This window comes from Cebidichthys violaceus, unplaced genomic scaffold (genome assembly GCF_023349555.1).
Source record: "Cebidichthys violaceus isolate CVI_PGR_0920_01 unplaced genomic scaffold, fCebVio1.0.p SCAF_62, whole genome shotgun sequence".
NCBI classification, from domain to species: domain Eukaryota; kingdom Metazoa; phylum Chordata; class Actinopteri; order Perciformes; family Stichaeidae; genus Cebidichthys; species Cebidichthys violaceus.
Genome location: NW_027176839.1, coordinates 1,026,287 through 1,049,784, shown reverse-complemented (window position 1 = coordinate 1,049,784; position 23,498 = coordinate 1,026,287). Strand labels below are relative to the sequence as shown.

Sequence of the window (23,498 nt, the reverse complement as noted above, 5' to 3'; positions counted from 1 at the left end):
AGCTGTTCCAACTCCTCCCCTCTGGTAGGCGCTACAGAGCACTGTATGCCAAAACCACCAGACACAGGAACAGCTTATTTCCACTGGCTGTCACTCTGATGAACAATTAATCAGACATACGACCTCCATTCTGCACTATCACCTTAATTCCATTGACACTGTTGTATTGTTGTATAGGGTTATGTTCATATATATATGTGTGTGTGTGTGTGTGTGTGTGTGTGTGTGTGTGTGTGTGTGTGTATATGTATATATATATATATATGTATGTATATATATATATGTATATATATATATATATATATGTGTATATGTATATATATATATATATATATATATATATATATATATATATATATATATACTATTGGATATATATATATGTGTATATGTGTATATATATATATATATATATACTATTGGGGATATATATATATATATATATATATATATATATATATATATATATATATATATATACTATTGGATATATATTTGTATGATTATATATGTATGCCTACCTCTGTTCTACTTTATTTTTTGTTTTTATTTTTTATATATTTAAATTATTTTCCTGTTTGTTTCTAAATTCTGTGTATGTACGTGGAGAGCAAATTCCTTGTCTGCATACGCGGCCAATAAAGCTGATTCTGATTCTGATACCTCATGCATATGAACCAACCTGTTACATTAATCATTCCAGCACCCTTTGCACGCTTCACCATTGCACCACTAGAGCAGGGGTTCTTAAATCCTTTGAGTTTCTAGATTTCTAATATGTTGTTTTATTTTTCTTCTTCTCCAAAACGATGTGGACACCCGCATAACTTAACTTGCCTCCCAGGTTGAGAACCAGTTAAAATAAAACAAAATAAAAAAACTTTGAAAATGGAAATTTTGCAAAATGCCGGCATCGGCTGGCCAACTTTTGGTATTGCATTAATGGAAAAGAAGGAAATACAATACCTTAGTGAAACAGCTGACAAAGCCTAAGTGAAGTCACTGCTGTCATCATCAATGTTATTATATTATAGACACTTGCCATTGTTAGTCCAATTCGTCCAATTTTGTGCTTTTAAATATTTTTGTCAGATGGCTATATGTTTGACGTAACGAGGTGGTAATGGTCACGTGATTTTTGCTGTGAGCCATACAGTCCAGCCGCTGGTGTAGAGTAAGCTAGTCTGCTTCGAGTGTAACATCGCTAGCTAACGGATACAAACAGAATGGATTTCAACGTGAAGAAATTAGCCTCCGGTGCTGGAGTGTTTTTCACGCGAGCTGTCCAGGTAACAACATCCTCGTGCAGAGTGCTGCGGTTCGGCTGACGCCATGGCTGACACTTTACTCCATGTTGACAGCCAGCTGTTACTGGCGTTACTGGCTACCGGTAACGTGACCGCATCTTGTCTTAGCTCGCAGTATAGCGCATTGCCGAGCTAACGTAACGTTACTTAGAAGGTAGCAAGTAGGAACGCATGCTTGGTATTCATCTAGCAGTTCGTTAACTACTACGTAGCTAAAGTTAAGGCCTAACGTCACATTGTAATCATAGCGCAGTCGAAATGCTATCAATAGCCTATATGGCCGTGTGATTTTGTTCATGTAACGTTATATTTATTTAGGGCCAGGATAGAGCACCAGTCACTCTGTTGAAAGAGCAAATTGTAATCGTACATGTATTAACTTGTTTTCATCCGGACAAGTTTGAGAGAGAGAGAGAGACGGAGGGAGAGAGACAGAGGGAGGGAGAGAGGTAGAGAGAGAGAGATGGAGGGAGAGATGGAGAGAGAGGCAGAGAGGGAGGGAGAGAGAGAGAGAGACAGACAGACAGAACCAGGTGTGACCAGGTCGTGAACCGGAACCTCCATTACGTCATGCTATTGCGGTGGTTCCCCGTAGATGTTTCTGATAATATAATTGGTTGAGCCTCTGTACACATGGTGCGTGCTGTGCCTCAGTTCACAGAGGAGAAGCTGGGCCAGGCGGAGAAAACGGAACTGGACGCTCACTTTGAGAACCTGATGAGCCGTGCAGACTGCACCAAGCTGTGGACGGAGAAGATCTACAGACAGACTGAGGCCCTGCTGCAGCCCAACCCAAGTAACTACTGCCTTCAATTCTGTTTACAATGGGTCTTATTTTAACACTTTACAGTTGCACACATTTCCTACACTGTAGAAAGTATTGGTTAATAATTACCAAATACATTGTTTGTAAAACATCTTCAAACATTACATAAATAGATGGACCCTATATTTGTAACAATTTGTTAATAGTTTGTATCTATAAACATTATATTTTTTTGAATGGCTAATTGTGACTGATGATTATAATACCTTGTGAAAAAGTAAATAAATACTTTATTCAGCACCTATAAACATTATTCAGATACACAGTTAATACTTTGGCAGTGGTTAATGGTTGCTTTCATTGTTCAAAGGTATTTTATAAACAGTTTCTTAAAAGTTTACAAAGAATTTGGTAAACATTAACAAATACTTATTGTAGTATATACAATATTATAATTTGTTTAACAATAAACTGTTTATAAATAGTTTACTATAGTAATTGGATCGTAGTTGTCATTGTCTCTGATGATACAATACAATACATTACAAAAATAATGATGAAATAACAAATTATAGCATTACTAATAATGAATAAACTTCATGGATTTTTATTTTTTATTTTGTTAACCGTAAACTAACGATTAACAAGTTTAATAAGTTATCAATTTTACCATTTATTAATGATGGTTATTATTAAGTATTACCATATTCTCTTAGCCAAGGTTATTGATTTTATTAAGAAGAGATACATTGTCAGATATTTGCCATGTAATACAAAACACAATTAAACCAGTTCATTCTATCAATAATGAAACAATAATACAATATAAAGTCCAACAAAGTAATGCTGAGCTGGACTGATGGAGAAATGAAACATCTTGTTGGACCTGGATTACATATCAGCTGTTATCAAACAGTGCAGAATGATCAACACAGCTGTTTCTCTGTCCTGTCCACGTTTTATTGTGATTTTGATGAACTCTCAGTACCCAATGAATGCTGCATTTCTTTTTGCCATCAGTGTAATTAAATCAATTATACAATTAGACTATACAATAATAGTAATAGTAGAAGAGGCAGTTCAATACTTACGTCAAACATATAATGCTGAAAGGACCACACTGGTGGAATTGCATGTTTTGACCCATAAGCTAGAAATTGTGTCAGTCTGTTCAGGAACATTCTGAACCTGAAATGTACCAGAAATACAGTTATTATGGGGTAGGTTCTGCATCCCGTCTGCAATGCACATTTATAACACAAAAAGAGTGATTTACTCCACATAAATGGATCACCCTAAACACCTGTTGTTCAACTGAAGCCCTCACCTGTATCTGTTTTATTTGACAAGTTTTAGCTTTTTCCCAAACTGTAAATGTTTCTTATAGATACAATTGTGAAGTCAACTTTTTTTCAAACGTCACTGATATTGTCAGCAGAGTTTAAAGATGCCCTGTGAGGTCTTCTTGTAAACCAACATGGAGTGTGAATGTGCGTTCTCATGTGGGTCACAATACAAACAAAACGGGGGACCCCAGCCATAAGAAATATTGCTCCGTAGCGGCACTAGTGGCCAAAAACTCTACAGGGTACCTTTTAAAATGGGGCCATCCTGCAAATGTAACAAAAAATGAAATGCTAATAAATTTGTAGTTAAAACCACTTAACCCCTGTTATGATCCTTAACTTAATAAAATAAAGACTGCAAAAATAATAATTTTCTCTGAATAAGCACCTCATATGTATTAGCAATGACTCTGGAAAATAGGGAGCTCTAACGTGTGACTTTTTGATTCTCCATGCTACAGTTGATCACACTGGTAAGTATTCTGCCTCCCTATCTTAGTGCGTGCTGTGGAAACCCTTCATGCCTTTTGAATTATTAGGACAGAGAAGTAATTGATGAACATTAACAGGACCAAGCCAGCACATTTTGGTATTACGATTTAAGTTGGCTGCAAAATATGTTTTTTATATATGTGTGTGTGTGTGTGTGTGTGTGTGTGTGTGTGTGTGTGTGTGTGTGTGTGTGTGTGTGTGTGTGTGTGTGTGTGTGTGTGTGTGTGTGTGTATATACAGTTGTGGTCAAAAGTTTACATACACTTGTAAAGAACATAATGTCATGGCTCTCTTGAGTTTCCAGTTATTTCTACAACTCTGATTTTTCTCTGATAGAGTGATTGGAACAGATACTTCTTTGTCACAAAAAACATTCATGAAGTTTGGTTCTTTCATGACTTTATTATGGGTTAACAGAAAAAGTGACAAAATCTGCTGGGTCAAAAATATACATACAGCAACATGAATTAGCAATTTTGGTGACTTAGAAAGTTGTGTCAATGAAATGAGCTTCATAGCATGGCCTCTTAACTTCTTGTGAGTGATTATGAGTGACTACAACTGGTGACTTCTCTGAGGCCATTGGATACAAACGCCCACAAACGCTACAATGGGAAAGTCAAAGGAGCTCAGCATGGATCTGAAAAAGCGAATCATTGACTTGAACAAGTCAGGAAAGTCACTTGGAGCCATTTCAAAGCAGCTGCAGGTCCCAAGAGCAACAGTGCAAACAATTGTTTGTAAGTATAAAGTGCATGGCACTGTTTTGTCACTGCCACGATCAGGAAGAAAACGCAAGCTATCACCTGCTGCTGAGAGAAAATTGGTCAGGAGGGTAAAGAGTCAACCGAGAACCACCAAAAAGCAGATCTGCCAAGAATTAGAAGCTGCTGGAACACAGGTGTCAGTGTCCACAGTCAAGCGTGTTTTGCATCTCCATGGACTGAGAGGCTGCCGTGCAAGAAGGAAGCCCTTGCTCCAAAAGTGGCACCTTAAGGCTCGACTGAAGTTTGCTGCTGATCGCATGGACAAAGATAAGACCTTCTGGAGGAAAGTTCTGTGGTCAGACGAAACAAAAATCGAGCTGTTTGGCCACAATGCCCAGCAATATGTTTGGAGGAGAAAAGGTGAGGCCTTTAACCCCAAGAACACCATGCCTACCGTCAAGCACGGTGGTGGTAGTATTATGCTGTGGGGCTGTTTTGCTGCCAATGGAACTGGTGCTTTACAGAGAGTAAATGGGATAATGAAGAAGGAGGATTACCTTCAAATTCTTTAAGATAACCTAAAATCATCAGCCCGAAGGTTGGGTCTTGGGCGCAGTTGGGTGTTCCAACAGGACAGTGACCCCAAACGCACATCAAAAGTGGTAATGGAATGGCTAAATCAGGCTAGAATTAGGGTTTTAGAATGGCCTTCCCAAAGTCCTGACTTAAATCCCATTGAGAACATGTGGACAATGCTGAAGAAACAAGTCCATGTCAGAAAGCCATCAAATTTAACTGAACTGCACCAATTCTGTCAAGAGGAGTGGTCAAAGATTCAACGAGAAGCTTGTGGATGGCTACCAAAAGCGCCTAATTGAAGTGAAAATGGCCAAGGGACATGTAACCAAATATTAGCACTGCTGTATGTATATTTTTGACCCAGCAGATTTGATCACTTTTTCTGTTAACCCATAATAAAGTCATGAAAGAACCAAACTTCATGAATGTTTTTTGTGACAAAGAAGTATCTGTTCCAATCACTCTATCAGAGAAAAATCAGAGTGGTAGAAATAACGGGGAAACTCAAGAGAGCCATGACATTATGTTCTTTACAAGTGTATGTAAACTTTTGACGTCGCTACCGATACAAGAGCCGTTATACGGCGTCTCTACGTCACTCCTCCGTGGTTCAGATATGGTCACTTCTGTTCACTGGGTGCTAGAAGCCATGTATATAGTTTGCCAGTAAATACTGGGCCCCTTGCTTATGTATTCTACCTAGTCACTACTGGCTCACAGATCTGGAAATACAGTTTGTTAGGTTGCCTTCATGATGTCTGGTGGTTGATGCCATTGCATAGCTTGACAATCCGTTGCACTCTCCTGTATTTCCATTGCTAAACATCGTGTGCACACTTACATACGTCAATATTTACAAAACTGTAAAAGGGACTTTTGTGCCCAAGATTTAATTATATATTATTACATTTGAACCCGTTCAGATCGCCCAACCATGCCAATGGACATAGCTTTTCTAGCATATCTAGATCTATAATTACTGTCATCTTATTTGATGTGATTTCTATAGAGTAATCACAGTGTTCCACATCATCTGTTGCGTAAGAATAGTGTGCACTGTGCACGCTCTATCATTTTGACTGCTTGAACCTGCCTCGAATTAGTCTGATTTCGTGGTACTGCTTTAGCCTGATTTATTAGGTTCATTCAAGTCACGTTTTGGACTTTCAGCCCCACTTTTTAGCTTGTTTTATGGACCGGACCCCGGTGGAAAGAAGTCCAAATTGTGCCTCCTTTTAGCTCTGTTTTCTATGTCCATTGGTTCCTGAGAAAAACAACCAGGTGTTTATCTTGCTAGAGGCTCTACTACATTATCTTCACCAGTCACCCTGTAATTCTGTCTCTCTGCCCTGCTGAGCAGTATGTTTATCAGAGTTTATGTCCTGTCTGCAGGGGTCCAGGAGTGGCTCAGACTCAACTATTATATTATATTATATTTATACATGTGTAAAAAAATAAGCCATGAATTCAAAACAATTTCATAGAGCAGAGCTGCGTTCTAACACTCCACTGAGGAGTAGACAATGGTAACTGACCTGTACTTGTATTTCTCTTTTCTAGTCTTCTGACCACTCAAAGTTCTTTAACATTACATGTCATCATTCATCCATTCATACACTGATGACAGGGGCTACCATGCAAGGTGACACCTGCTCATCAGGACTAAACATTCACAACCATAGACATGACACATAAGTTATTATGTATGTGTATAGTTCTTATTGAATCAACATGAGTGATAAATTAACTAAAAGTTTCTTTCTTTCACTGCTGTGCTATATATTAAACTCTTCTTGACTTTCTCTGTAGGTGCCAGAATCGAAGAGTTTCTCTATGAAAAGTTGGACAGGAAGGCACCATCCAGAATTACCAATGGAGAGCTGCTGGGTCAATATATGCTGGATGCATCAAAGGAGTTTGGTCCTGGAACTCCATATGGTAAGTATGCATCCAGGTATAATGTATATTTTGATGCATTACAATGTCTTGATAGGAGTAGACCCATGTTGTATGTTTTGTGAAGTTGTGTACTTGTATTATCCCAAATGTTTACAACAATTTTCAAACCCAGAGAAATGCGTAATTTTCATCAAGGTAAGATATAATTTGGCCGCCTGTCAATCGCTCCATATCCCCTTTGCACATGCATCAGCTTTGTTGTTGTCTGCCAGAAGATGTCATAAATTACATGTTTCCTTTGAAAAAATATTGAAAATAAAATTTAAAAAGAATAAAATTTTGGGTGGCTGCATCACTTCCAAATGTTTTCACTACGTTTGTGCAATGTTTGTGCCAAAACAGCCCTGACATATTTAGCTGGCCTGTGTCACATGACTGTGGGAAACAATGTTTCTAAAAACAACCATTATATTGACAAATCATTTTAAGATCAGTATCGTAGTGTTAAACTGTAACAAGTACCAAACTTTAAAAAATAATCAAAATGGCCAATAAAGCTGATTCTGATTGTACGTATCAAAGTCAGAGGTGCAACACAAAGTAGTTGCGTAACATAGTGTTGAGTCGTTTGACGGTCGTAGCACATCAGATGTGTGCTACAGACAGAAGAAGTAGTTGAGGTAAGGTAGCCAGGTGCTACTTCAGGGCCTTGTCTCATAGAGTATCTATACCTATACTGCACCTGCAGAAGACATTTTGAGGCCTGGGAGAAGAGTGAAATTTGAAAAGAACACTTTGTGGTGAATTGATCTAATCTGTTTCTTGCAGGGAGTACTTTGATCGAGGTGGGGGAATGTGAGAGAAGATTAGGAGCAGCAGAGAGGGAGTTCCTCCAGACGTCAGCTATAAGCTTTCTCACTCCGCTCAGGAATTTTCTGGAAGGAGACTGGAGGACCATTTCAGTGAGTGTGAAACACTACATCAACTCTACTAACGGTAGAAATCTTGAAGTCATCATTTCATTTGATGTTTTAGTACAAAGCTGACTGTCCTGCAGACTGTTCTGTGGCAGCAGTAGTCAAGGCTCAGTTTTATCCACCTGTCACCCACACAAAGGAATTAGACCTGCACTTGGACACTTCCTCTCTAGCAGCCTCTGTAGGGTACGTGTAAGAGTGATGACATATTACAAATAGGCTGTGATTCCCACACAAAGACTTAACTTGGGCGGTACCTAAAGTAATTTTTTATTATATTATTTAACCCACCGCATTCGCTATTAATTGCATGTATTGGTTACCCGTCCTATCCGCAGACTAAGCTCATGCCTGTGGTTATAACTGTAATCTGTACATCACTACAGCAAATGTATGGGTTCTCAAGGTAAAAGTAATTCTCTCCTCTTCATAAATATTATAAACCATGTCAATCCATTTTTCAACACTAGCTATTTCTTAGTAGTGATTTCTTACAAGCCACAAATAGTATTCTCAACAAATTGCACCAGTTTAATCAGGTCCTTCAGCTCAAAAAATATTTGAGTTAAGAAGACAGTTTCCAGGATGATTTTAGTCCAAAATGAAGCCACTGAAGGACAACTCTAAAATACATGACAATGATATGTTACTGTAAGTTTCTTCAAGAAGGAGAGCTTGTTGTTTTCCACTGTTGTCTCAATATATCCTCCTACTTCTCTTGTGAGATTGACAGATTACCCTCTGTTTCCCATTTTGTTTTAATGCTCAATTTATTGTCGTTATTAAGTTGATGAAGGCTTAAGTATAGATTAGAAATGTACTTATTAAAATGTTCTTTATGTTCTCTGTTAAAAATCTGGACTAGCTCATTTTCTACTGTCACATTTTTGTTATTTTTTAGTTTTTGCTTTTATTTGTTAGTATATAAAATGGTCTTTAACTGAATCTGTCTTTAAGCTCCTGGAAAGTCCTTAGTCCACCAGGGTTATTTCCTCTGGCTTTGAGACTTCTTAACTCATCCTCCACCCTCCTTATATAATATAGGGTTTTTTTGTATTTTTTCTATGTAGCAAAATGTGACTACAATCTACATTTATGTTTTTCCTATGTAGCTAGGAGGTTCATAATTTGAGATTCATAATTTGAGCCATAACCTTTTCTATTCTTTTAAGCAGGAGGGAAGTTTGTAGTCTGGAGTTAGTACACTTACTGGTCTATAGTTTGTACAGTCCAACTTATCTTTGTTTAGGTTTTGGTATCATGGATATAGTTACTTTTCTCCATGAAGATGGTATTTCACCCTCTGACAAGACCGAATTAATTATCTTGAATATAATGACATTTCAACTTTAATGCCATTCTGACGTGAACACCTCACGTGCCTGGGAATTTATTTGGTTTAAGATTGAGTGTGGGCCATATAGGGGAGCAGGGGTTTTGTTTTTATACATTTACAAAGGTGCTTCTGATCGAGCAGAGTGTGAAGACAAGAGTGTAGATTTTTTTAATGTGTTAATGATTTATGACGTAGCTACAGAGCATGTAGAAAGTGTAAATCCACTTTAGAGGTTTAGAAGTTGTGGTTAAAACACAACCTGCAATATGCTTAAATATTGAATTTAACAGTTTACAGCCCACAAGTGAAAAGAATAAGAATTCAAGCCTTTTCTCAATAAAATGTTAACTTAACCACCAGAGGTCAGCATGGCTGCTTAACTCTTGCATGATACTTTGTTCTGAACATCTTTGGAAGCCTGTGGCCGTTATAGCCTGCTAATATTGCTGTGAATTACGTGGTCGTGGATGCTCTGAGCTCAGCTTCTCCCTGGGTCATTGTCTGTATTTCAGAAAGAAAGACGTCTTCTGGAGAATCTTCGCTTGGACCTGGATGCCTGTAAAACCCGTCTGAAGAAGGCCAAGGTGGCTGAGGCCAAGGCTGCGGTGAGTCCTGTTGTGCCTCCCAACCCACAGCCACAATGTAACAAAACTGTTGGTGGTGCTGGCATTGACCATGACTAACTGTCTGTGTATTCGTAACCTTTGCAGTGCGATGGTGAAGTGAGTATTACATAATTTTAAAGACTTTCAGTAGGATGCACACATTGGGCAGTTTTTCCTGTCTCATTTGCTTTGAGTACATTTTTCGTGCCATTCAGTAATTGGTGACAATAAACTATTAATCATTGGTTTAAAAAAAAAAAGAAAAAAAAAAAGCTAAGCAATGGACTGGAAAAACAAGTTTGACTCAAAGTTGACTCTTTGCAGAGAAAGCTTGAAACTGTGAAACCGTGGCATATTCAACAATATGATGGGAAATGAACAGCAACCATTGAACAAATTTAGCAAAATATTGGGCTTGTGAGATTCTATTGTAATAGTTTTAAATAGTTAATCGTTTTTTAACAAGTCACTAGGGGTCTAATGGTTTATGGAACTCTTGCATCACAACAAAACTAACTCAGTAGGCCCCAACAGCACGCAAATTGATGTATTTTATTTTGGATAAGCAAGCATCTCCATATTATATCCATATTGAGTAAACACTATTTCATTTTGTTTTAAATTATGATTTACTAAACAGAGATGAGTTTTGAATTGTGTAAAAGCACTGTGCTTAATAACATCTAGATTCACTCATCTTTAAATCTAGTTTTGCTGGACTCTGAAAATAACTAATCTTAGATTAAATTAAACCTTGATGGCAAAACCCATTGTTAATGACGGGCCATAGGAGACAGACAAAGGAAAAAGACAATGGCGATCCTTTTTTTTTTTTTTTTTTTTTTTTTTTTTTTACATTGGACGTTTTCAAGATTCAGCCTCCTTCTGATTAATGCTCATGTTTTGGACTGAATGTGACATTTTGTTAAAAATAGAACTATGTTGTTAAATACAGATTGACAACAGTACTCCATTCATTAGGGCATTACTACTCAAGAATTAGTGGACTTGTAGAATAATAGAAATGTGGCCTTGTACCAAAACAAATTCTTCCTTTTTTCTCTGGAAAATGGGTACAAATCCGTTAGACCAAGAACCAGTTTTCAAACTGACAACATGATATTGTGTTTTGCCAGCAGGTGGTTGTGCAGCACTGTCAGCTAGAAGCCCAACGACTTTGTGCTTAAGTCTGACTGTTGTGAATTATGCAACTTTGTTTCTACTGCTTGAGTACAAATTAAGTCATAGTCCTGAAATAGAAATCCTAATTTATAAAGTTCTTTCCCCATTTCACTTTGTTCTGTGAGTGATTGTGCTTTCACTCTGCTTTTTTTTATTTAACTGTTCAACAAAATGAAAGTCTGACTTTTATCAGAACTTTTGTTTTCAGTGTGAAAAAAGTCACACATTTTGTTGACTGACAATGTCAGACTTTTGCCACCTGTATGCATGTTAGCATGCGCATGATAAACTACTGCTTAAAGCTTGTAATATTAACGACTCCTATCTACAGTGGATTAGTCAGGTCAGTGAAGTGGACAGATTAGTCACTAGTTTCAGTGGTGCTGGATGTTTAGATACGGTTGTGTTGCATCACCTCTCTTTGGTTTTATGCAATTGCAAACTCACAATTTCTGAAAATTTGTCACCCAAAATCCAAATAAGCACAAAATACAAAATATCTCCAATACATCTCTTGCAAAAGCAAACACTTCATCACAACTTTACACTCAAACACCAAATACATACCACAGGCCAACTGCACACTGTGCTGAGTATAAAACACTTTTGTATAGCGTCTTTGGCATTTCCATTTGTAGCATGTTGTAAATATATAGAATATGAACACAAACGCTATGTGTTTGTTCTCATACTCATAAACTCATAACAGAATCATACACAAAGACTTTACCAAAGAGCAAAGCTGAATCCTATTTATAGGGTTTAAGCTTTCTCAGTGATCTAATTGGTTACAGGTGCATTCTGGGTGCAGGGGACTGCCATTGAAATACCATACTCAATTATCAGAGTTTAGAAAACAACACACACATGCTTTTTTAGTTTTGAATGTCTTATCTAATGTAGATAACTGTGTGTAGTTATTGTTTTTGGGGATTTCAAACTTGGTGTAAAGCAGATAATGTGTTTACCTGATCAATATATGGGCTACATGAGTTCGAGCTATCAGTAATTGACCATTTCACAGTGATAAGTGCTGTTGTGTAGCTTAAAGTGTAACCTCATGGTTTTATATCTGCTGTGCTTTCTGATTGTTGTGTCTGCACTCTTCATACACAGTGTGTTTTGGAGTATGGTTGCTACGTAGTATAAATGTTAAATAAGACTCACTGTTTCCGTAGATGGCACCAGATTTTCAGGAGACCAGACCCCGAAACTATGTGCTTTCTGCCAGTGCCTCTGCGGTAAGGAGACAATTATTTCACTAAACAAAGCTGGACATTCTCATCTCTTAAAAATAATGGAACCTTATCAGGTTCTGTGTACGCACCGTTCAGTCAGAAACCGAGTGCTTTAAAACTGAGATTCTGAAAATGAGGTCATTGGCTGTGGAAGGCCACCTGGAGTGGGTGGGAAAATCACATACCTTTTTATTATGGCTCTTCATTGTGGTTCTTAATGCAATGTTCAAGTATACGTACTAAGCCTGAAAAGCAGTGTGTTTCAAGTGTTAAATGAAATATGTTATGAATGTGTGCTTCCTCTGCTCCTTTGCAGAGAGTGGCAGTTGTAGTAAGTTTAGACTCAAGGCAACAACAACAAAACACACTGGCACCACATTGTCCTTAGGAACTTCTCATTGATGCCTATGCTCAGTATTTTTCAGACAAATTATTTTGTCGTTGTTCAGTGCACTACTTGTGGCGGAGCATCAGAGCCATAAGAGATATTAAGAAGTGATCCAGAACACAAAAGTGGTGTGTTTAGCTAAGAGAGAAGCTAGTGAGAAACTGTGTGTCTGGAAACATAAATGCAAAGTCGACTTCTGTCGAAAATTGGCCAAAATACTGAGCGGCACATTTTACAGTGTAAAAATCACCTTGTTGACACTGTTTCTAAATTACTTCAAAACTGCTTCAGCATTTCGTTACTCGTTACTTATTGGCCGACATATATACCAAAACCAACATATCTGCAGTGAGCTAATATTTTCCGATATATTGGAGTAGCTCTAATCGAAAGCCATGTTCCATGTCTGTTGGATTTTCCCTGTCATTTTGGCCATCTTTTCAAAAAAGGAATAAACTTTGTCAAGAATGAATTCGGCACTTTCACGCCGCTATTATTGTCTAATGAGAGACGAGGGCAACAATTTGACTTTTTATTGAAATCAAAATGGCTACAAAATGTGCACTAATCACATCAAATTGATTACAGCAATAGCCCATAAAACAAATCTGCTCATATGTAGCCCTATAAACAAATGAATGAATAAATAAATAGACTGTAGTCTACGCTAACATTTAAAATACAATAACACACACACACACACGCACACACACACACTCTATCTGTCTGAGGATAGCATTATAACTAATATTGGTGTATAATGAATAATGTGAGGTTACTTTTCCTTATTTGATGGGCTTTTTGGGATTTGGGAGGTAACCTATAAAAAAAAAAAAACTACGATGAATCGATACTGATTCAGATGTCAATTAGCACGTTATTTCAAACAAATACATTTTTAACATTCCACAGGGCATTTGGAACTAGGATGGGAACTTCCAAAACTGAGTCAGCACTGACTAGAGTTCAACTTGGAATGCACATCACAAAATAGGAAGTCATTCCTAGGAACTAAGCCTGCCAAACAAAGATGTCTGAAATGGTCAGAATCAAATTACAAAACCAACATAGATTCTGTCTCAAGCTCAAGAATGCACGGACAGAAAAAGGAAACAGTGTCCAGCAGTTGCATATGTTAGTGATTGGTTCGAGCAAAACTCATTTTTTCCGACATTGACCCAGCCTTAACCAAGAAAATCCGTTCTCCAAAGTTTTACTCCTTCCACTACTGAGAGGAGGTCTTAAACAATGGCTTTTGCATTTAGTAATGAGGTTAGGCATAGTTGTACATCACACTAGTGAAGGTCTTCTGGGAAATCCTTGTAATAACTTACTGCATATTTCTCTCTGCTTCTTTTGCTGAATGCTTTGGCCTCTCAGCTTTGGAGTGAGGAAGTGGAAAAAGTAAGTATGGCAATGTTGTGGTTGTTGGAACCCAATAGTGTAGCTTAAATCACCATTCGATTGGCAGCTTGCACATTGACTACTGGTTGTTTTTAATATCAGCATTATTTACACACACATAGGTAAGGTACGTATTTGATTCCACCGGGAGCGTGTGCGCCGCAATCTGCCCCACCGACCTGCCCCACCGGGAGCGTTTCAGAAGCGGAGCGCTCGCGGGCACCACCCGCAAAAATCGTGAGATTCCGCGATAATCTGTAACAACCACGGATGTATAAAGAGAACAACAAACACATAAAAGGTCACTTTACCTGTCCGACGTTGAATTGCTGTTGATTTGGTCATATTTCCTTGTTTTTTGAGACATTTTTAAGCTTGGATATATAATCTTACATTTCTGTGGTCAAAGCAAAATATAAGAAGAAGAAAAGCGTAGAAGAAGAGCAATGACAGAACAAGCATAAACCCGACCCGTGGGCTCTAGCACGCCCTCTTCTTTGAGTTAGAGTAGTGTCTGCCTCCCCTGTGTGCTTTTTCACTGCGGTTTCTGTCAGATCAGCAACACTAAATAGGTTCTACACATACGTGAAATACAGTACCTATTCTATGGAAAGAAAGGACATATAATAAAAGTGTCTACAAATATTACAGTGGTGACAAACAATGAGAAAGCAAAAGGCACGCACTCAACCCAGTTAGTGAGGGATTGCGCAATCACTGTCTCCTCTCTGTTTGAACAGGACATGCGCTAATTCAACGATTTTGATTATAAAAATGCTTGAAATGATTGGAATCATACAGAAATTACATTTATAGCACAGATCAGTAGAGAAATATTAATATGTATTTTATTTTAGCATTATTTGTTTTTTACTTTTCATGATGACAGGTGAGGCTCTGCCTCACCTGCCTCCCCTGACCGCACGTCCCTGGTATATTACATAAATGTGTCTCTCCTGAGGGTTCTGGGCCATGAAAACACTTGAGACTTCCTGGCCTATATAACAGTTAAATCACCAGGCTTATCATTACTCATTACCAGTCATTTTTTAGCACGTCTCCAGATTCAAGTAATCCCGAGGGACATGAAGGAAATGTGTCACTAATACTCTTCTTGTTGTTTCAGGCTGAACATGAGCTCCGAGTGGCCCAAACAGAGTTTGACCGCCAGGCAGAGGTTACACGGCTGCTTTTGGAGGGCATCAGTAGTACACATGTAGGTCAGCCATACACCCTCTACTACTTCTATCAGTGTGTCTCTCTCTCTCTCTCTCTCTCTCTCTCTCTCTCTCTCTCTCTCTCTCTCTCTCTCTCTCTCTCTCTCTCTCTCTCTCTCTCTCTCTTTTCATTTCTAGCTTTGCTTTTCTTTTTACCTGTGGGACGTTAAAATAAAACACGTCCTTCAAAGTTGTTTTCAAAAGTTTGCAGTGAAGTCACTATTTGATTGGGTTTATTTTAAACTGTAAAATTGAATAATAGTATTTACAATTTTAGCAGTCTGTGAGATTAAGTTGAGACAGTAAATAACGCAATTTGAATCGCAAAAACCCAGTAAAACACTCTGTAGAGCTATTTTACAGTGTAGTGCAGTAAACATTGCCGTGTTTAAGCTGGAAAAACTTAAATTTTTAGATTGACTAGTGATGATATAAAAAGAGGGCAAATTGATCTGTTAACAAGAACACACCTTAATAAAATAAATGTATTACTGATCATGAACAATTTTGATTCAAACCATAATCCTGCACTCTTCAAAAAGGTTATTCTTTTGAATTTGATAATTAAATGCCAAATAAGTCCTAAAATGGTTTTCACACTATAGTTACAAGTTACACTGTGACATACATTGACCAGTGCACAAAATCTCCTAATCAAGTCGTTTTAGTCTTTAATCAAGTCCTTATTTTCTCACGGTGTAAGAATAAGCTATTTCAGGTATTTATTTATTTATTTTTTTATGATTCTTGTGCGCCTCCTTTTTTTCCTTGTTTCAAGCTGCAGCCTCTTCTTTTTACAGCATTTTTTAAACAAGCTGATTTGAAGATAAAAACTGGTTCAATACAGTATTCTTACTGCAGTGACACGTTTCCCTTGTCTTAAGAAAATAAGGTTAGGACGTAATGAAATACAGTATTTACACAGTATATAGAATACTTCAAATTAGCTCCACTAAGACCAAACACAAAAGTAATACCGTAGGCTACCTACATATGAATGCATCAGTATAAATAATAAAGTATGTAGAGTATACGACACCTTTCGCTTGAGGTGTATTTTTCTCATTGTGGTACTACTTCTATTTAAAGGGGACATATCACACTCAGTTTCAGGTTCATACTTGTATTTTGTCTTTCTACTAGATTATGTTTACATGTTTTGATGTTCAAAACACTTTTTAAACTATTTTCTCATACGTCTGACTATACTTGTATTCACCCTCAGTCTGAGACCCTCCGTGTTAGCTGATTGGCTTGTAAAAACAATATGGTTCACCCTTGTAGTTCTCAAGCTGTGGGCGGGATATTCAAATGAGGCTGCATGTGCCATAGGAAGGAGAGCCACATATGAATGGATTGTTGGATCACATGTTTTCTGATCCAGGCAGCCTATAATACACTGAATGAGTTGTAGCCACAGATGCAAGCACTTAACAAGTGAGTTCTTCATCGTATGTCCCCTGGAAGTAAAGGATCTGAGTACTTCTTCATGGAGATGAGCTTGAGATGTTCCTTTAACAATGATGTGTTGTTGCTTATCTGCAGGTGAACCACTTGCGCTGCCTGCATGAGTTTGTTGAGGCCCAAGCAGCTTACTATAAGCAGTGTCATTTCCACATGCAAGAACTACAGAAAGAGCTGGGAAGGTGAGAAGATGAGAGATGAAGTGGTTAAGTTTCACTGCGCCTTCTGTACTTCAAACAGTACGCAGGGAAAATAAGCTAACTTCTGCTGTGTAATGGTATCAAATGACTAAATAACAGTGTTTCGTATCTACAAGTTGCAGGTCTGTAAGTGCACAAGCTGTATGCCGACCCGAAACATGTTAACGATTAGGGATTGATTAATCAGCATTAACAATGTGATCAATCAAGAATATAGATTAACCAAAGATGCACTAAGTTGGTGCATTCCTGGGACATTGGTTGCAGTTATTTTCAGCGTCAGAATTTCTGTGTTGGGATAACGTAAATCCACCAACCATATCTAAAAGTAATATTATCCATTCATGGGTGTACTGAGTACAGCTTGAGTGCTTTTCTGTTCCACTGAAATGCCACGGTGAAAGGTGTTTTCACCGTTTGAGTTCACCCAGAATGCACCGGGCATCTGTTGCCTGCTGCTCTTCATCTGTCTAGCTCACTGTGGCTGCTGGTTATTTTGATATTTACTATTTTGATTTCTTGCTATTCGCTATCTGCAGTTGTAGGCTGCATCCTTTTTTGCTGATACAAGAATAATAGAACTTTCACATGCACTATGTGTTTAACCCCATCTGATTCAAGTCCTCTAGTGAAGTTTTAAAGTGGCACCGCATTATTACTCTATGATTTTATTATATATTTTTTTATAATCTTTTGAATTTTGTAACAACAGGCAGAGCAGGAATAGCATTGAAATGATTTAATGATAGTAATTTTTCTGAATCAGATGAATGACTTCAGTGTATATAGTGTACTCATGCTATATTGAATAAGATTCTTCAAGGAACAATATGCATTTTGTAATTTAGTATTTTTAAATGATCTGTTATTTCTTGATTATCAACTTGCTAAAGAAAACATTGCATCTCAATCCTCATATTACATATTGTGAAAAGGCATGTAGATGCATACGTAATATATTCCATTAGGAATTAAGTTATTCTTTGTTTAATGCTCCAGAAATACTTGTATTTGATAAATGGATTGTTTTAAATACAGGATTAAAAAAAACACCATGGATTTGTCCTCAGTTCTAATTAGGTCTTATGGATGCCTGGCTGGTTGTGTTATTTTTGGTCAAGTCATGATGAATCACTTTCATTGTCTCATGCCCTCAGTTCTGATGAGGACGTGTGAGTATGGCTTGTCTTTTTGTGTGCTGATGCCAATGATCTTTCTCTTTGTGTATATGTTCTGACCCACACATGTGCTTGCTTTCCAATGCTTCCTAAATCCATTTTGAATTTAAATTAGTAAATGTTGCAAATTGGTATTTTCCAGACCGTGAAATTTACTTTGGCCACATGTGTTGGTTACGTGGGAGGTTCATTCAGATGAGGCAGTACATATAGAGTTGTTGGTTTTTTGGGGGGAACATTTTTAGATGTCTCATAACCACATCTGCTTCTGGTGCAACATTACTCCACTACTTTCCTGGTTACTGTAGAAATCCTTATGTAAATATAAATGACTCATCTAAGGAAACAAAAATACATTTTATGTATTTTATTTTAATAGTTAATATTCTAATCCATTTCTACCTATAGATCCACCTAAATGTTGCACACTGGCCCTTTTAAAAATGTAGACAAACTATTTATGAACTGAATTTTTTTCTTGTTTTATTCTTGAAATGCATTAAAGTGCAAACACTGCTGTTATAACATTTTACAATATGATGCGACAATTGACATCATGAGATTTCTTTATTACTTGAATTGAGCGAGGAATTAATTCAGCGATCAATGATCAACAGCTTAACCAGACAAATTTGTATTACTTATTTCCATCTGATTTTACTAATTAACTGTAAAAAAAAGAAAAGAAAAAAAAGACAACATGTGTGCTCCTGTGTGTCCCCATCTTTCCATTTGTTGACTTGTTCTTTTCATACTTCACTTTGATTTGTCTTAGTTGTATGAGAGCTATAAGACCAGTGATTTGATTGGCTGAGAGTGTTTATTAATCACCACACCCTCTGATCCATATTCCACATTGTTTGTGCTGCTGTACAGCCATAAACCAAAATAGCAGGTGGGCTTGAGACGCCCTCACAGTTTAGATAAGGCTCTAATTGTGTTCGACTGTAGTCATAAAGAGCTTTGTCTTTGGATCCGTTTTACTAATACATGACAAATCATGATTTGTCATGTATTCCAGTGGAGAGTATAACTCATGGTATATTTGGTTTCCAGTTGTGTGCTAATACTGTTTTTGTGTTACTTTTGTATGTTTGTATTTTATATGCATGTTCTAATCATCACTGCATCATCTGCCTGCTTTCCCTCAGGCTTCCCAATGCATTTGCACTGAACACTCACTCCATAGCTACCGCCGGCTCTGCATCAGAAGGCCTTAGCAGCCCTGTGGAGACAGACACACTGAAGATTGAGGAAGTTCAGGCACCAGCTACGGGAACCCGCAAGGCCAAAGTCCTTTACGATTACGATGCTGCTGACTCCAGTGAGCTCTCACTTTTAGCAGATGAGGTAAGGTTTCATCATCAACCTGCTGCTGGTGAGTTGAATAATGGCTATTGGCCATTGGCCAGAAATTGCTCGAGGTCTAAGTCTAAAGACTAGCCTCACTGTGGAATTTCCTGATTCAAGTAATGCGTCGGGCCTTTTCCTTGAAGGTTAATGTTTTATTTTCTAATTGTAAACAGCTTTTCTTATGATAGTGGAGTCGGTCTTTACTTGATGTGGCTCCCTCTGTTAGAAACCCCGGGTTAAGTCAGCAGTGTCCCTGATGACCCAGGGACACTCAAGAACATTTTAAGAATCATGACCTCAAATACCCCCACCTTTTCCAGGCCGTTGTTTTGTTATGTAAAATTCTTGCCCTAATTGTTTTTTAATTGTTTAATGTTCTGAAGCCTCCTTTACCTCTGTTATTATGACTACAGCAATGCTATTAGCACATCGTTTTGTTGCCTAAAACTAGCCACATATTTTTCTTGCCTAAACCTAACCAAACGTGATGGACAACTGGAGATACTTAGAAAGGTGTACTCCGTAGAGTGCAGATCTCCTCAAGGTGCATCTGCAACAAAAACTGCTGTAATATTTGATTGTATGATAGAAACCAGCTGTCAGACGCGTTTTTTCACTCGCACATCTCTCATTTGAATCAATGCAGCTGCCTGTATTGTACTGGCAGCTAAACTGCAGTTAAACTGCAGCTTCATGTTGACTGTTTGAAACTTTCTCAGAATAGGAACTGTCAGTCCCGCTGTGTGTTTAGGTCAGTTAGCTGTCAGCTCAGTTAACTGTATTAACCCTATTAGCTCTGTTAGCCAAACACACTGCAGGACCGCAGGCTGTCCATCGTCTGCTAACAGCTAACTAGCTCTCCTCCTACCGACATGAGAAGACACTGGCTCTGTTGTAGTCCGTGCTCGGTTCAGTCTGTCATTTGCTAAGCAATAGTTACATACGTCAATACATACTATATATACATGACATATGTTGTCAATAAAAGGTGTTTTGAGAAAGTGTGATCCACCGCAAAAACACGAGAGGTCCTGGAGCCTGCAGTCATAACTGGCCACCCAGAAAATAATGTGGTTTGCTGCAGCAGAATGTGAGATAAGCTTCGGACAGACACACAGGTCACTCACTCATGTGCACACATGCGAGCAATCACATGATTGTCCTGGTGGAGATAATAAGTCAGCTAAGTGTAAAAATAGGCTTCTCACAGGACACAAACCCCAGTCTGCTGAGTGAAAGTCTTCTGTTTGTCCTCTTCATCCACCACAAAGCCCGCATGCACTCTGTTCGCTCTTTATAACACCAGGAGGCAGGGGATGAGGGGGGCCTGGTGTAATTAGCCGCATAGCAGCCATGTGGCTATTCTCACCCGTGTGCAAATAGAGACTCCGATTTGAATGTTTGACTTAAAAATGTCCATGTACTCTGTGTTGCAGCTCATTACAGTTTACACAGTGCCGGGAATGGACTCTGACTGGCTGATTGGAGAGAGAGGAAACCAAAAAGGAAAAGTGCCTGTCACGTACCTGGAGCTTCTCAGCTAAAGAACACACGTCCATTGATAACTACTGAAGCCATGAGGATTTTTCATTCGCTTCATTATATTTCACACTCTTCCACTAACCTGTAACTTTCCATAGCATTCCTCCACAGTAAGCATTAGTAAAAGTGTTACTTTAAACACACACTCAGCTGTGTGCTCCTCAGATCCCACTGAACTATATTCACATGACACTGACAGAAGTGATAATGGAGACATTGTTACAATGAGTGCAGGAAAATCCCCATGAATGGTTAATATTATTTTTAGATATGGTTGGTGGATTATGTTTTCTTTTCCTATTTATTACTTATTTATTGTTGTGCATCCCAATGGTTCAGGTAGACCTTCCACATTGTCTGCAGAGGTATTTCCATCAAATGTGTGTTGTTGATCTGATTTGTTTTTAAAAAGTGTCTTTATTGTCTTCATAGTGTCTTTAGAAGACAACCATATGGATAACACAAGCATGCAATAACCATGCCTCCTTGGTTTTCCCGATCAAAGAGTGATGAAGCCTTGTCCTTCAATTAAGTCAGGTCAGTACAGTTTATCTCTGTACGACAGCTCCTCCTCATTGAGGAAGAAGAAGTGAAAATAAACTAACAGACAACGGATCAGTGTGACCACATCATGACAAACACCATTATGTTGTGCTGACACATATTAATACAAATGAAAGATGTGGCTGCTTCCTAGTTTTGCTGCAGGTTCCCCTTCCATAGTCTTCCAATACTACATGAACATAATTGCATTTCTTATGTGTTGTATCTTTCTTATCCATTAAATATGACAAACATTAGCTTCCTAAAGAACAATAACTATAAAACAGCAAATCAAGTTTTTCATCGATGCTTTATCGTTCAATCATCCTCAAATCTTGGGAAGCAGATTTGCCTTAACTGCTAATAAAGGAATGTAACTCAAGTGTTATTCAAAGTGACAATAACTTTTTAAGGAGAGTAGGATGGAACTTTGCTTGATTAATTCATGTCATTCACTTGTCTTGATTAGACTTTCCCAGACTTTCCTCGGCACTGAAGATGTCCCTTTGAACAATATGAACACCTGTGCAGCAAATACACATAAACACTCCTGTCCTAACTGCCTTAAAATGATGAGAATGTGCTTTTCACAACGACAAAATGTCCAGAGAACACTTAACAGCATGCAAGACTGCAACTCCTTTTAATCGTGTGCTTGTTTGTGTGATTTTGGTTTGCCTTCAATTGTTTTTTGAATTTACGCTGTTCTGTATGTCAATAATTCAAAGTGTCTTGAGTCTTCGTGCTGCATGTGCTACAGCTAGTAACCTGTCCTGTTGGACATGAGCGTGTGTATACGAGGTTATGATGTAGCTAAGTCTGTTTGTAGCAGAACTGGAGCACCAATATGTTTCCACAAAAGATAATGTGCTCTCTCACATCCAACATGTAGTACATGCATGCACTCTCTTTTTTTTTTCTTTTCTTTTTTTTTACCAGCATTGTGAGTTTTTGTAAAATGAGCACAATCTTTGAAAATGCAAAAAATCTGCCAGTAAAAGAGAAGTGAAATTAACCTGACGCAAAACATTGTGTGGGAGTGACGTCTAATAATTCTGATTGGCAGATGAATGTAGTCTGTCATGTTTCCTGCTCTAGTCTTGTGCTCATTTCACAGATTGTGGAGGAATTCTTTTCAAAAATGTTTTTTTTTTTTTATTTATTCTGTTGTAACTCTGTTTACCTCATCTTGTATTATTATTATATACTTTGTCAAAATATGTATTGCCTGTTGCTTAACCATGCTGAATGAATGAAATGTAAGATTTATTTGAATTCGTGGTCTTTTTCACAGCTAATGTACACCATAAATACACAAACCACCAGGGTTGAAAGCTGAAGCCAATGCAGAAGTGCTTTAAGGAAGTGCACCAAAATGCACTCATTTTGTTTGGACACAAACATGCACACACACACACACACATCCATCCATCTATCTACTGCTAAACCTCTGTTTTTTAACGTTCAAACTCTTCAATCTAAACCTTCCCATTTTCCATTGAAAAGACGCTTAATAAACGACTATGGTCACCAGTGAAAAGACGTTCAAAAGTGAACGTTTTGAAGAAGGTTGATTGAACGTTCACATTTAGTGGGAAAAAATCCACAAGAACACATTACTCTATAATGTGGTGGTGATCGTCATTGTTACATTAGGGTGCCACTAATCTCTAGAACAGATTCTGAATATGAATACAGAATTTGTAGGCAATAGTACTGACCAATCATATTTGCATATGAGAGCAAAAGAGGTGGAAAGGTTTGGCCAAAATACA

At 37.9% G+C, this 23,498-nt stretch overlaps 1 protein-coding gene across 3 annotated transcripts; it reads left to right on the top strand.

Annotated features, from left to right (window-relative positions):
* Positions 1-1,156: 1,156 nt before the first annotated feature.
* Positions 1,157-22,992, top strand: LOC137890142 (endophilin-B2-like). 3 transcript variants are annotated; one of them, XM_068734264.1, is made up of 11 exons: positions 1,157-1,289; positions 1,962-2,103; positions 7,007-7,135; positions 7,925-8,058; positions 9,922-10,014; positions 12,375-12,437; positions 14,203-14,226; positions 15,353-15,442; positions 16,989-17,089; positions 19,437-19,635; positions 21,075-22,992. In XM_068734264.1, the coding sequence occupies exons 1-11, from the start codon at positions 1,227-1,229 to the stop codon at positions 21,180-21,182; spliced, it is 1,146 nt and encodes a 381-aa protein (XP_068590365.1). In that variant the 5' UTR covers positions 1,157-1,226; the 3' UTR covers positions 21,183-22,992. The 3 variants fall into 3 exon arrangements, with proteins under 3 accessions (XP_068590365.1, XP_068590366.1, XP_068590367.1); XM_068734265.1 differs by lacking the exon at positions 14,203-14,226; XM_068734266.1 differs by lacking the exons at positions 12,375-12,437; positions 14,203-14,226.
* The last annotated feature ends 506 nt before the right edge of the window (positions 22,993-23,498 follow it).

Coding starts and splice junctions, on each gene's coding strand:
- LOC137890142 (XM_068734264.1), top strand. CDS start 1,227: ATGGATTTCAACGTGAAGAAATTAGCCTCCGGTGCTGGAGTGTTTTTC. Junction 7,136..7,924: donor TGGTCCTGGAACTCCATATG/GTAAGTATGCAT, acceptor TGTTTCTTGCAG/GGAGTACTTTGATCGAGGTG. Junction 8,059..9,921: donor GAGACTGGAGGACCATTTCA/GTGAGTGTGAAA, acceptor TCTGTATTTCAG/AAAGAAAGACGTCTTCTGGA.